The 12,878-nt window shown below is 59.6% G+C and overlaps 2 protein-coding genes across 3 annotated transcripts; both read right to left on the reverse strand.

The window, feature by feature from the left end:
* Positions 1 to 5,036: 5,036 nt before the first annotated feature.
* Positions 5,037 to 9,935, reverse strand: ZNF70 (zinc finger protein 70). Of its 2 annotated transcripts, none has more exons than XM_086348980.1 (2): positions 9,801 to 9,935; positions 5,037 to 6,585 (listed from the first exon to the last, which is right to left on the reverse strand). In XM_086348980.1, the coding sequence occupies exon 2, from the start codon at positions 6,537 to 6,539 to the stop codon at positions 5,178 to 5,180; it is 1,362 nt and encodes a 453-aa protein (XP_086205106.1). In that variant the 5' UTR covers positions 6,540 to 6,585; positions 9,801 to 9,935; the 3' UTR covers positions 5,037 to 5,177. The 2 variants fall into 2 exon arrangements, with proteins under 2 accessions (XP_086205106.1, XP_086205107.1); XM_086348981.1 differs by having other exon boundaries at positions 9,641 to 9,831.
* A 1,086-nt stretch (positions 9,936 to 11,021) lies between these two features.
* VPREB3 (V-set pre-B cell surrogate light chain 3) lies at positions 11,022 to 12,316 on the reverse strand. The gene is made up of 2 exons (XM_086348982.1): positions 12,153 to 12,316; positions 11,022 to 11,462 (listed from the first exon to the last, which is right to left on the reverse strand). The coding sequence occupies exons 1-2, from the start codon at positions 12,199 to 12,201 to the stop codon at positions 11,146 to 11,148; spliced, it is 366 nt and encodes a 121-aa protein (XP_086205108.1). The 5' UTR covers positions 12,202 to 12,316; the 3' UTR covers positions 11,022 to 11,145.
* Positions 12,317 to 12,878: the final 562 nt, after the last annotated feature.

Raw genomic sequence — 12,878 nt, forward strand, 5'->3', positions numbered from 1 at the left:
GAAGGGGAAAGACATCAAAACTGGTCCCGTAGCAACAGTAAAACCGTTACACGTAGCGCTCACCCCTCCATCCCCCACAGATTACTGACCACCTGTTTCTCTTCGAATCCCTTCAATAAAGAATCTTGGAGGAAGCTTCCGTCTAGCCCAGGCCTCCATTTTCCAGATCCCTGGAGGGGCAGTGGGGGAAAGATTATAATTCAAACAGAAGTCCCGGGTCCATGTAGAACCCAATCACCATTCGCTACCGGGAGGAATCCAAGTAGCAGATGAGGCTGATCGTCTGGGGCGGCCTATATTGAAGGTTTCACGGGAAACTGCCTTCCAGGGACACAGCCCAGTATTTTGCCTCTGGCCCCTCGAGACTCCGGGGCTCACCTCCCCGCTCCACTCCCGTCCTCTGGGCTCTGATGGGGCTTCTCCGGGCCAGGGCCCCGCATCTGCAGACAGCCAGCAGCCCAGGGAACAGCAGGAGGCAGGTGGAGACCCCAGGCCGGCCCACCCACACTGGGTTAGACCAGAGGGGAGGGGCCAGCTGTGAGGACGCAGGCAGCTGTTCTGGGATGGCCTTGGGTGGGGGGGTAGCAAACGTGGGTGAGTCTCCAGCGCTCAGCCCCACTGGAGTCCTGGAGGCTGTGTGAGTGTGTGGCCTGTGGTGTCGGAGACACCCTGCTCAGCACCCCCAGACCACCTTCTGATTTGGTTTCCTGGTTATCAGACACTGAAGAGGGGGTCCCCCAAAAGAAAGGGGCTGCCTTTCCCCACCCCTTACCCCCCGAAGGTGGTGCATGTCCATGGCACACACATCCAGATACCTGTGATCCCAGCGAACCTCCGCGTGGCCCCAGGAGCCGCGCAAGAGGCCATTTGGTTTCCACCTGGGCTGAGGTGACTGAACCCCCTTGTCACCTCTGAGAAGTCCCGGCAGCTGTAGTGGGGGCTCCTGCCTCCCACTGAACTGTCCCCCCGACCCCGCAGCGGCCAGCTGAGCTGATCCGAGACCACTGCACCCGCGGTAAGCTCCTGCCCTCGCGTCCCTCCTGCCACGGGAGTGGCCAGGGCGACCCCCTTCTTGAGGCTCTGCAGCTGTGACGGTGGCCGGCCCCCACCACAGGAGGGCCAGGGGAGAGAGGGGGCGGGTGAGGGGACCATCCTGGGACAGGCAGGACGTGGGAGAGGGTCCCCGTCTCCCACGACTGTGTGGGCTCCCTTATGCAGGCGGCCTGATCTGTGAGGTCTAGTTCTTTGCTGCATCTCGTGGTATTTGCTGAAACTTTTCTAAAATGTAATCAAGCACCACGTAGCATTCTAGCTTATGTTGAACGGCCTTTGGGAGTTAGGGTAGAAAATCAAAGGAATATTTCAAAACGCTGACAGTGTGAGAAACACCTGTGCCCTCAGTCTGCCAGGCAGGTGTGCATCCTTTAGTCCTCCAAGCCCCACGGGGCTGGGCAGTGCCATCACACCCTCCGTGTCACAGCCGAGGTCGCTGAAGCACCAGCCTGTGACGTCAGGAGTGGACTCAGGACAGAGCCTGGCACTGACCAGACCAGGAGGGGCAGGTGTGCCTGATGGTGGGTCTCTCGTCGGCCTAGACAGGGCGCTCCACACTCGGACAATAACTCACAGAGATGGGGCGGGGATGAGCATGACCTTTGGGGGTTAACCGACCCAATACATACTAAGCTGGAAATAAATCATGCCTCACTCTAAACAGCAATGTTACTCATAGGAGAACTTCTTATGTAAGAAAAATTACAGAAAGAATCAGAAAGCAAAATCCAATAATTTGCTGTTTATAAGTTACAGATATATAGCAAAAATATATACACAAATTTAAAAAATAAAATGCCGAGCTAAATAAACTCTCATGCAAATGCAAATTAAAAAAAAAAAAAAGCAAGGGGTTTCCATTATGATGTTTGGAAAAGAGAAGTTGAAGCTAGAAGCATTAAAAGAGGCAAAGAGGGCATGCAAAGGCACAGGTTCTCAGTTCATCTCTGTTAAATAGACATCTGCTCCAAATACGGTAATCACTTGATCACGTATACCCTGTCTATCGAGATAACGGCATGACTAACAAAGCGTAAACGGCACTCATAAAACAGAATAGAAACCAAGGCAAAACAGAAACACGTCAGGGAAAAACACACAAAATCAGACCGTGGTGTGACCAGGTAAACCAGCGCTCCTAACTACCGTGGGGCCACAGGCCCTTCGAGGGCCACAGGCTTCCTCCCGGAGCAGCCCACCCGTGCACACACCCACACGGCTTTGCTGGGCGCCTGGGCCCACGACCCCGGACCCCGGCATGCTCACCGGCTGCCAGGCGTCCTCACACCTCGAAGGGAAGACAAGTTAGAGCAAGTGCGGACTGGAGCAAAATAACATAAAGACTGAGGTAACAAACCGAACTGACAGAGTGAAAACACGTTTCTTGAGAGTACACAAATGCTGTATAAAAACTGATAATATATTCAGGCTCAGAGAATGTCTATGGACACTTAAAAATCCCGACACCAGCACATAATAAGTAACAGCAATGACTGAAGCAGTCATCACTGGGGTTAGGATTAGGGTTCATTTAAAAATACTAATTTTTAATTAGTATTAAAAAATACTAATTAAAATAATAATAATGGGGTCAAAGGGAAATTCCTAAGAGCAAAAAAAAAAAACAGACGTCAACAGTATAGAGCAGAAAAAGCTGTAACTACAAGAAAACAAACACAGACCAAAGTACCCACGTTTACTAGAAATGTTAAAAATTATTAATTACCTAAATAATTAATCTTAGAAATGTAAAGTGTTAATATTAAGCGACAAAAAAGATAAAGAAAAGAGCAGAATACATGTACTTTGACAAAACAATTCGATTAGTAAACAGAACCAAGAACTGGAGCTTTACGACAGTCAACAACGTCTGCTAAAAGAAGGGAAAACTAAGACAATAAAACAAAATCCAACAACGAAACTCGAGAACAATTCAAATGCTACCAGGACGGCCTCTTACAACGTCGCTGTCTGGGAGCCGAAGTCAAAGGACTTAGAACACATAAGAAAACAAGGAAAGAGCGTGAGCTGAAGACTAGGTTCCGCTCACACTTCTGAAAAAAAGCACTTGTCTGGTCTGACCACGGTTTTGTGTGAGTCTGTCAACCCTTCAGGAGAGGAGTCTTACCTGCCTTGTTACATAAATCATCAGAAAAGAAAGGGATGGGGGTGGGGGGGAGAAGGTCCGCGTTTAGAAGCTTGAGGCGAGCGTGAAGTAGCTGGGAGGCGCGGGGCTCGGTAGGCTTGCTGGGCTTGGGGGGCGACCCAGGTTGGCTGAAACCGGCGATTTACGAGTAGGAGACTCCGGAAGGGTGGTTTTAAGGAGAGTGGTGACGTGTGCAAAGTGATGCTTGGAAAAAAATAAAACAATTTGGCTGGGAGCACAGCGCGCGGAGGAGACGGCAAAGGTTGGAAGTGGATGACTGCCCTGCCCAGTAAGGACAGTCCTGGCCAAGGCTGAGGGGGTCCCGGGGGTGGGGCAAGGAGGTAGATCTTAGGGGGCCCTGTCCCCCTGCACCGAGCAGGGGTGTCAGCATTCTCTCAATTCTCACAAGTGATGGGCGATCCTCCAGGCGGGCTGCCACTCAGATGGGCACACACAGGGGCTGGTTTAGTACCCCCACGGACAGCAGAGGGGCTGCACAGAGCTGGTCTCCCCAGACCAGCAGACCTGTCCTTTCAACGTCCCCAGCTGCCAAGCCTGCTGATGGAGGAACAGCTCTGGCCTTCCCATTTTTATTCAGGACCATCCTAGCTGCCGAGCCAAGCCCCATCTGCTGAAATAACCAGCATGACCCTGACGGGCTCGTAGGACTGCGGCCGCAGACATGTAAAACTTCAAAATCAGTTCAGCCCACCTCCTCCCCGAGCAGTGCTAAGGGGCCCTGCGAGGGACAGTACCAGAGACCACCGCCAACTCCCAGGGGCCAGGGACAGACGCTTCTGGGGCAGCAGATGCCGCCCTGCCCGAGCCCATTCCCGGGCCAGGGGCAGGGGCCTTAACTGGGATGGCCACCTTCAAGCCTTGCTGGGTCACAGCGGGCAGGTCTGCACCTAGGCGATGCCAGGGGGCTGCCTGGGAGCTGGCCCCCCGCCTGCTACTGGTAGGAGGAGGAGGAGCTCTGGAAACATGGCACCCTCAGAGCCCCGCCCTGAGGATGCCCAGCTGAACTGGCCCGGGGAACCGGAAAGGGTCGCTGTAGCCCCAGGCACCACACCCAGGGCACAAGCTGGAGGGGGAGGGGCCCTGCCATCTTGGGAACAGACGGGCCTGTGTCTCCCCTGCCGGGGGGGCCGCAGCAGGAGGTGGGGTGTCACCCTGGGTCTCCGTCCTCAGTTGCCAGTTGCCAAAGCTCGTGAGTGCCCAGTCCCAGTCTGAATGGGAGCCTTGAACACACACACACACCCCCCAGGGGAATGTGGCATTCCCAACGTCCCCACCTCCTGGAGAGGGAAACGGAGCCTTGGGGCTTCCTCCAGGACACCAAGGCAGGAGGGGCCAGAGCTGGACCCTGAACCCAGCCCTTCAGACCGGAACCCCTTCATCCCTGGACAGGGCGCAGGCTGCCCAGCCACAGAACGGAGGCCCCGCAGGCGCCCCAGCCTGGACCCCGGGTCTGGCGGAGGGCTACTCCTCGTGGCAGGGTCCTGTGCCTGGCTGAGCCGGGCAGCGCCTCCACCTCCGCTGGAGGGCCTACAGCCAGGCCCGCCCTCTGCCAACCCAGGCCGAGGGCTGAGAGGCGCGGGGTCCTCGCCTGCCACCCCAAGCCCAGGAGGAGCCCTCCTGCACCCGCTCCGCCCCACCGCCGAGCGACCCTGCAGTGGCCAAGGTGACCCTCGACTTTGGACTCATCTTCCCCGGGCTGTACGGGCTGCGAGTCCGCTTCACTTCTGCAAGTGTCTGAGGTTAGAGCTCGCCGGACGTCTCCCGGGGGCTTAACCCCACTTCGTCCCTCTGACGTGTATTCGTCTGCACTTTAGAAAAAGCGAATGGAGGGCAAAACCAACCCCCCGGGGTCACAGCAGAGAACAGCCGGCCGGGATTCCGCCGTCCGGCTGGCCCCCCAGGTCCACCCGCTGGGCCGGGGGCGCCAGGGCCGGCGTGCCCTCGCCCCGGGCGGACCCTAGAGCTTGTCCGCCGCGTGGACCTTCTGGTGGCGGAGGAGGTGCGAGCTGCCCCGGAAGGCCTTGCCGCAGCGGTTGCACTCGTAGGGCCGCTCGCGCGTGTGCGTCTTGTAGTGCTCGATGAGCGCCGAGCGGTGGCGGAAGGCCTTGCCGCACTCGTTGCACACGTAGGGCTTGCGGCCCGTGTGGGTGCGCTGGTGCTGGATGAGCGCCGAGCTGTGGCGGAAGGCCTTGCCGCACTGGCCGCACTCGTAAGGCCTCTCGCCCGTGTGGGTGCGCTGGTGCTCGATGAGCGCCGAGCTCTGGCTGAAGGCCTTGCCGCACTTGTGGCACCGGTAGGGCCTCTCGCCCGTGTGCGTCTTGCGGTGCTCGATGAGGTTGGAGCTCTGGCTGAAGGCCTTGCCGCAGTCCGCGCAGGCGTACGGCTTCTTGCCCGTGTGGACGCGCTGGTGCCGCAGCAGGTGCGAGCGGTGGCAGAAGGCCTTCCCGCACAGCTCGCAGGCGTGCGGCCTCTGCAGCGAGTGGATCTTGCGGTGCTGGCTCAGGCCCGAGCTCTGGTTGAAGGCCTTGCCGCACTCCTGGCACGCGTAGGGCTTCTCCCCGGTGTGGATGCGCTCGTGCTTGCGCAGGCTGGAGCTGCGGCTGAAGTCCTTGCCGCACTCGCGGCAGGCGTACGGCCGCCTCCCGCTGTGCGTCTTCGCGTGCTGCGCCAGGGCCGAGCTCTGCCGGAAGGCCTTGCCGCACTCGCCGCACTCGTACGGCTTCTCCCCGGTGTGGATGGCCTGGTGCCGGAGCAGGTGCGAGCTCTGGCTGAAGGCCTTGCCGCACTCGCCGCACTCATACGGCTTCTCCCCGGTGTGAATCACCAGGTGCCGGAGCAGGTGCGAGCTCTGGCTGAAGGCCTTGCCGCACTCCCGACACGCGTAGGGCTTGGCGGGCTGCGCGGTCCTGGGCGGCCCCTGCAGCCCCAAGTCACCCCTGCCCACCGCCTCCCTGGCAGGCGCATCGGCGGCTTCCCCGCTGCCCGTGATCCGGTAGGCAGTCGGGTCTGATTTCTGGAGGAAGGTCGGGCCGAACAGCTCATCGTCCTGGGCCCTGTCTCCCGGGGGGATGCTCTGAGGCGGAACGGGGCTGGAGCACAGATCGAAGTCCCCCCGGTAATCGTCCTGCTCCCCGCCTTGCTCCCCGAGAGGGATCTCCTTGTAGATGACGGCCATCTGCTCCAGAGCCCTCCCCTGAAGAAAGGGGGCCCCCAGGTCCTCCTCCGCGAACAGGTCGGCCTGCATGTCCAGCCCGCCGGCAAACACGAAAGCCTCACCCAGCTTGGCGGCCGGGGGGATCTCCACAGAGGGGCCCGTCATCCCAGCGGCTGGGTCTGTCTGGGACACACACAGCTGCTCTCGGATTCTGAAAAGAAAACAAGAGACACTGTCACGTCAGCAGGTCAAGCAGCGAGGAGCCGGACCCCAAAGCAGATGGAACCAAGGACACAACCTTGCCCTCGAAGACGGTCCTGGGTGAGTCAGAGACAAGCCAGAGACTCCCCAGAAACAAGCGCAAGGCGGACGCTGGTGTCCAGACCCTAAAGGCTCAGGGCACCGGAAAGCGGGGCGAGGACATCAAGGGGATCCAGACCCTAAAGGCTCAGGGCACCGGAAAGATGGGCGAGGACATCAAGGGGATCCAGACCCTAAAGGCTCAGGGCACCGGAAAGCGGGGCGAGGACATCAGGGGAGCCATTCTGGAAGAGGGGCGGAGTCCGGCCCCGGAGGGTGCTGGGGCTGGGGTCTTGCTGGGAGAGGGCATCTGTTTGCCTCCTGTGCTCGGTGGGCGGCACCCCTCCAGCCCGGAGCCCCAGCCGGAACCCAGGAGTCAGATCTTCCCAACACCCGCCCCATCCACGTCCTGAGGGCCCACTGACGGGGTCTCTGCCTCTCTCCAGGCTGACTCCCGATGGATGCCCATCTCCAGCTCCCCCCCCACACATCTGTTCTCTACGTGGACACCAGGGTCAAACACCTAAACCCGGTCCTGATGGCGGCGTCCCCCTTCTCAAGAGCCTGCAGCAGCCCACGCCCTCCATGGCCGGCCCTGCGGCCCTGTCCCCGGCCTCTGCTTCCACACACCCTCGTGCTTCCAGCTCCACAACTTGTATGAGCCGCTCTTTCCTCCGCCTGACTGGTCCCCTCACCACTGGCTTCTCACGTGGCCACATGCTCATTTTTCCAGACTCAGTCCAAATGCCTCCTCTTCTCTGCACCCTCAGACCCGGACAATCTCGGGCACGTGGCCCCAGTGGCCACAGATGCGGGACACGCATCCATCACAGCACTGGGCACTCGAAGGGCAGGCGTCCTGGCAGGACCCCCCGAAGCACTGCCTGTGAACTCCCCGAGGGCAGGTCCAGGGCTCCTCTGAAGTGGAAGCCCCATCTCCCAGCACAGCCGCTCCGTCTCTACACGCACACACCCACTGAATAAATAAATGACTCAAGGGAGGAAAAGCCACTTGCTTTTGTGTCAGTACTGCTTGCCACACTTTTATTTTTTGCCAAAGAACTTTGTATTCAATCAAGTCAATTATCTCTGAGCCAAAGTTTTTCCAGTAGTCATGTACGGATGTGGGCGTTGGATCATAAAGAAGGCTGAGTGCCGAAGAACTGATGCTTTTGAACTGTGGTGTTGAAGACTCTTGAGAGTCCCTTGGACTGCAAGGAGATCAAGTCACTCAATCCTAAAAGAAATCAACCCTGAATATTCATTGGAAGGACTGATAATGAAGCTGAAGCTCCAATACTTGGCCACCTGAGTCAAAGAGCTGACTCATTGGAAAAGACCCTGATGCTGGGAAAGACTGAGGTCAAAAGGAGAAGGGGACGACAGAGGACGAGATGGTTGGACGGCATCAGCAACTCAATGGACAGGAGTTTGAGCAAGCTCCGGGAGATGGTGAAGGCAGAAGGCCTGGTGTGCTGCAGTCCATGGGGTCGGAGAGTTGGACACGACTGAGCGACTGAACAACAATCTAGGAGATATAAACAAACACAAGAGACCAAAGCAGAGCTGCTCGGGTGGAAGGGGGTGTTCCACAGGGACAAGCAAGGAGGGGGGAACACCCCCACTCAGCCCCCCAACCCCACTGTGGGAGCCCCAAGGGAGCCCCGCAGGACCCCATTCAGAAACCGTGCAAGCTCCAAGGAGACTCTTGAGGTACCATAATGGTGACAACTCGAGGTTATTGAGCATCTGCCGCGTGCAAGGCACTACTAGGCCTTCTACAAGCCCGTCTCATTTACTCCTCAGGACTCCATACAAAGGCACGCTTCCCCAAACACAGAAGTTCAAAGAGGAATGGCCTCAAGAAGACACGGGAAATTCATCAGGATAGTCACGGCGGAACTCATTCCCAGTTGAATCTTTTTACTGAAATGTTTACTGGAGTCTAGCTGACTTACAATGTTGTGTTTGGGGTTTTTAAGTTGTACTTGATCTTTAATTGGAGGGTAATTACATACCATGTTGCTTTCTGCCGTACACCCACATGAATCACCCATAGGCACACGCACGTCCCCTCCCTCTTAAGCCTCCCTCCCACCCCTCTAGGCTGTCACAGAGCAAGGGTTGTTTTGTTTTCAGTGAATTTTCAGCCAGGTGTGAAAAAAAGCACAGAACTGCAGTATCCTCAAGCGTCTAAGCTCACTCCCATTCCTCACAACCCCCATCTCCACTGCTCCCCCTCCTCAAACTTCCCACCCCATTTCCTCCCTGGCCCACCCCTTCCCCGTTAAGCTTAGACCTTCTCTACTCAGGCCTTCTCCAGCGGGTCCACCGATGGGCATCACTCCAACCAGCTCTCTGACCAGCCTCAGGTTCCTCACCTTCCTGCCCTGCTGCAACCGCCCACGAACTACCCGCCTCCCCCGCCAGCTCCTCCTAAGATGCTGAACGTCGCCAAGGAAAATCATAGACCTTGTGGCTGGCACGGAGACAGATTTCGAGTTTCCAGTTTCGGCTGGCGCTTCAGCTCCAGTGTCCAGTGACCTCCTTGCAGCGGGCCAAGCCCTCTCTTCTGGGTCCTCACTTCCCGCACCCCCCCTCCAATTCTGGCAGGCACCCCAAGACCTCCTTCTCGAAAAACCCTCCGTTTCAGAGACTGCAAATGGGCAGCCTGGAGACCCTGTCACAGACGCCTTGTGCCTGGCTCTCAAAGAGTCGGGCTTTTCCTTATTGTTTGACTCAGCTGCCACAGTATTTAAAACTCTAGGTTTTCTAGCGAAGAGCTGGAAGATGTGACAATAAGGGGCCCAGCCTTCGCTCACTCACGGGGCAGGGGGCGGCTGCTGGATAACCAACCTCAAGCCTCGTTTCATTCCCTTGGTTTCTGAAAGCTCCTCTCCCCACTAATTTTCCCGCCCCGCTGACCCCTCTTTCTCAGGATCTGGGCAGTTGTGACCTCCACCCACCTGCTAAATCCTGGTTTTTCCATTCCCCCTAGGTGCCAGCTACCCGCTAAAGTCTCCGCCGTGTTGAAAAAGTTGGCGACGCTTTTATCTGTGCCCAGCAATGTTTTCACCGATGCTTTGGGGCTGAAATGTCCTAGGTCTGGAACCCCGTGCTTCCCACCTCTCTCGGGCCTTCCCGGCTCCTCCGGCCTCTGTCACTCTGTCCTCCGGGGCTCCCAGGGCCTGGGCACCGGGCCGGCCCCCGGGGCCCGTCCTCCGGGCTGGAGGCTCACGAGCGGCCGCGGCCCCGCACCTGCTCCCAGCGCCGGGGGCCGCCCACACCTGCGCCCCCAGAGGGACAGGTGGCCGCTCTCCCGGGCCGGGGCGGGGCCGCTCTCCCGGGCGGGGCGGGGCCGCAGCTCAGCGCCTCCAGCCCCGCGGCCGTGGCCTCGCTCGCTGGCGGCTGCTGACGCGAAGCCCGCGGCCCCGCCCCCGCCCGCGGCACTTCCGCGGCCGCTCTAGGCCGCGCGGAGGCCCGCGTCTCGCTGGTCCCGCCGCCTGCACGCCAGGCCCCTGGATGCTGGACTCCGGGGGGGGCGGGCCGTCCCGTGGGCGCGCGGCTCTCGGGGCGGTCCCCGAGCGCGTCCCGGCCGGCTGGGCGGGCTGGGTACCTGTCCTGCGGGTGGGGCCGGCCGGAGGCCGAGGGGGGCGCTGGGGTCCCCGGGAGAAGGGCAGGCGTGCCCATCACGCCTGTTGGGATTTTCCACCCGCCGCCTTCGTGGGGAGCCCGGGACCCGCCTGCCCATCTCGTCCCCTCAAAGACCGATGAGAGCCCAGGAGATGGCTTGGCGCCTGGGCGGGACCCTCTCATGCATCTGATGGGTAGTCCCCCTGTTCATGTGGCGCCTCTTAGAGGAACCGGGAGAGAAGAGAGCTGTGTTCTTCAACCCCCCCACCCCCCTCCCAGGGCTAAGTTCTGCTTCTGGTGGCAAGACTGCCTCTCTACCCCAGGAGGGCTGCTGCCCATGCCTCCCCTGCCCTCTGCCCACCTGCCTTCAGGTGCCTCTGAGTGTCTGCACCCCACACACACACTCACACCTGCCCCCTTGCCCCACCCAGGAGTAGGCAGGGGCTCCCGAAGACCCGGTCCAGTCCCCTCGTTGAGTGTTGGAACCCAACCAGCCATGCAGAGCCGGGACCAGCAAAGGCTGGTTCCTTTTTCTCTCACTCCAGCTCCTCCCGTCACAGGAAGGCAAGAGCCACCAGTCTGGGCCCCTGGGGGCTGGTGGGGAGGCTGGGCCCCACGCCAAGGGTCTCAGGTGCTTCCTCTTCTGCAGTAATCCCCAGGACCATCCCTACCCCCACACCCCGAGCCACAGGGATCTCATGACCCTCAGAGCAGTTATTGTTGACATGGTGAGTGTTATTAACCCATTTCACAGAGGAGGAAAACGGAGGCTCAGAGAGAGGGTCCCAAGGTCAGGAGTAGAAGTGGCAGGCAGACGGAAGACACTCATCCCACACCCCTAGAATAAGTCACCCACAAAGCAGTAATAATCGGCGTCATCTTCGGGCTGCACGGGGCTGATGGTCAGGATGCAGGTGTTGTGGGCTGCATCCGCAGCTGCGGAGAAGCGGTCCGGAATGCCGGGGGCCCGGTGTTGGTGCTCCTCTGAGCGGTAGTAGAGGAGCAGGCGGGGGGCGCTGCCTGCTCGCTGCTGATACCAGGACACGCCGAGGTCCCCGACGATGGCGTAATGGGGGCTGATCGTGCAGGACAGTTGGGCCACTTGTCCTGGGAAGACCAGCAGTGCTTCTGGCTTGGTCAGGGCTGGCTGGGAGGCTGAGAGACACACACTCAGGTCTGGCCTGGGCCCCTTCCCTCCAGCCCCTGCCCCACAAAGCCTGGGTCAGACTCCCCGGGAGAATCTGCTCCCAAAAGCTCACAGCCAGTGCTGTGGAATCAGCACTGTGTGGGCCACAGAGCGGGCGACCCTTAAGCCCCGTCTTCCCAAGGAGCCACATGCAGCTAAGGGTCCAGAATTCAGAGGGTGGGCTGGTGGGCTCTGGGTCCTCCTGCTGCCCACCCTCATCCCTTGCCCTGCAGACCCCCATCACTTAGGTCACTTCGGCTCGTCCAAAACCTGGCTACAGGCTGACCACCCCCAAGAGGCCGCCTGGGCTGTTACTATATCCATCGGCTCAGCCTCCGGCCACTGACTGCTGGAGACCTCCTCAGGGATAGCTTGTCCCTGAGGCCCTGCAGGGCAGTGACAAGGCCACACCAGCTTCCCCTCTGAAAAACTGAGTAGGAGACCAGTCTCTGAGAGCCCCCCAGAGTCAGAGTCCAAAGGTACCCTGGCTATCCGGTCACTCACCAGTGGGGAAACTGAGGCCAGGTCTCCTGTCCCCCTCAGGGCCCCTTCGGAAACCATCCCCCCTGCCCACTACGATTTACTTCCCCGCGATTTACTTCTAGAGCCCCGTGCTGTCTTACACACCCCTAGGTGAGCCAGGCCTTGGGAGGGCTCACCTGCCAGGAGGGCCCCGAGCAGAAAGAGGGCCAGAGGCGGGCAGGCCATGGCCAGAAGCAGGGAGGCAGGCAGGATTCCGCTGTTCTGCGGGCGGCGCTCCAGGTGCTTCAGGACCTCCACGCAAGGGAGGCCGCTGGACCCCGACACGACATGCAAATCGTCAGCCCCCCCACCCTGACAGCGGGGGAGGGCGGTGCCGTCTCCCCGTCAGCCAGTGGGCCCCGCAGGGCCGCCTGAGGGCAGGAGCTGGAAATCCACAGGTGCAGTCAGAGCAGGTGGCTGCTTTCCACCGAGGTCTCCTGTGTACGGTCACATGCACAGACCTCACACGTGTGGCTCGAGGGTTTTACACACACACACACACACACACACACATCTCTAGCCTGTACCCAGACCAAATTTTAGAACATCTCCATCGCCCTAGAAGGCTCCCTCAAGTGCCTCCCTGACCTGTTACAGCCCTCCGCACCAATGTTATAAAGCTCCCACTGTGGGCCCCTCTTTATGGCACTTCTGTGACACTGCAGACAAAAGACTCCCTCCTCGGCGGCTCGAAAGACAAAAACCCCTTGACAAACAGGGGTGGTGGCTGGAGCCAAGGGTGCAGGCCGGAATCTGGGCACAGCCGCTCCCGACCGTGCTGCAGGACTCGGGTCCCCAGACACAGTGGTGTCCTGGGGAGAAAGCACTGGCCTGTGCGTCTGGGGAATGCTGCCCGGGGCCAC

Source organism: Bos grunniens, chromosome 17 (genome assembly GCF_055505025.1).
Source record: "Bos grunniens cultivar Pamir isolate PY7600 chromosome 17, Bosgru_T2T1.0, whole genome shotgun sequence".
In the NCBI taxonomy this organism is placed as follows: Eukaryota; Metazoa; Chordata; class Mammalia; order Artiodactyla; family Bovidae; genus Bos; species Bos grunniens.

What these genes read in the sequence shown, in the direction of transcription:
- ZNF70 (XM_086348981.1), bottom strand. Translation starts at nt 9,663, where the DNA reads ATGGAAAAACCAGGATTTAGCAG. An exon ending in GAAAAACCAGGATTTAGCAG is followed by an intron (nt 6,586 to 9,640) that starts GTGGGTGGAGGT and finishes TTTTCTTTTCAG; the next exon opens with AATCCGAGAGCAGCTGTGTG.
- VPREB3 (XM_086348982.1), bottom strand. Translation starts at nt 12,201, where the DNA reads ATGGCCTGCCCGCCTCTGGCCCTCTTTCTGCTCGGGGCCCTCCTGGCA. An exon ending in GCTCGGGGCCCTCCTGGCAG is followed by an intron (nt 11,463 to 12,152) that starts GTGAGCCCTCCC and finishes TGTGTCTCTCAG; the next exon opens with CCTCCCAGCCAGCCCTGACC.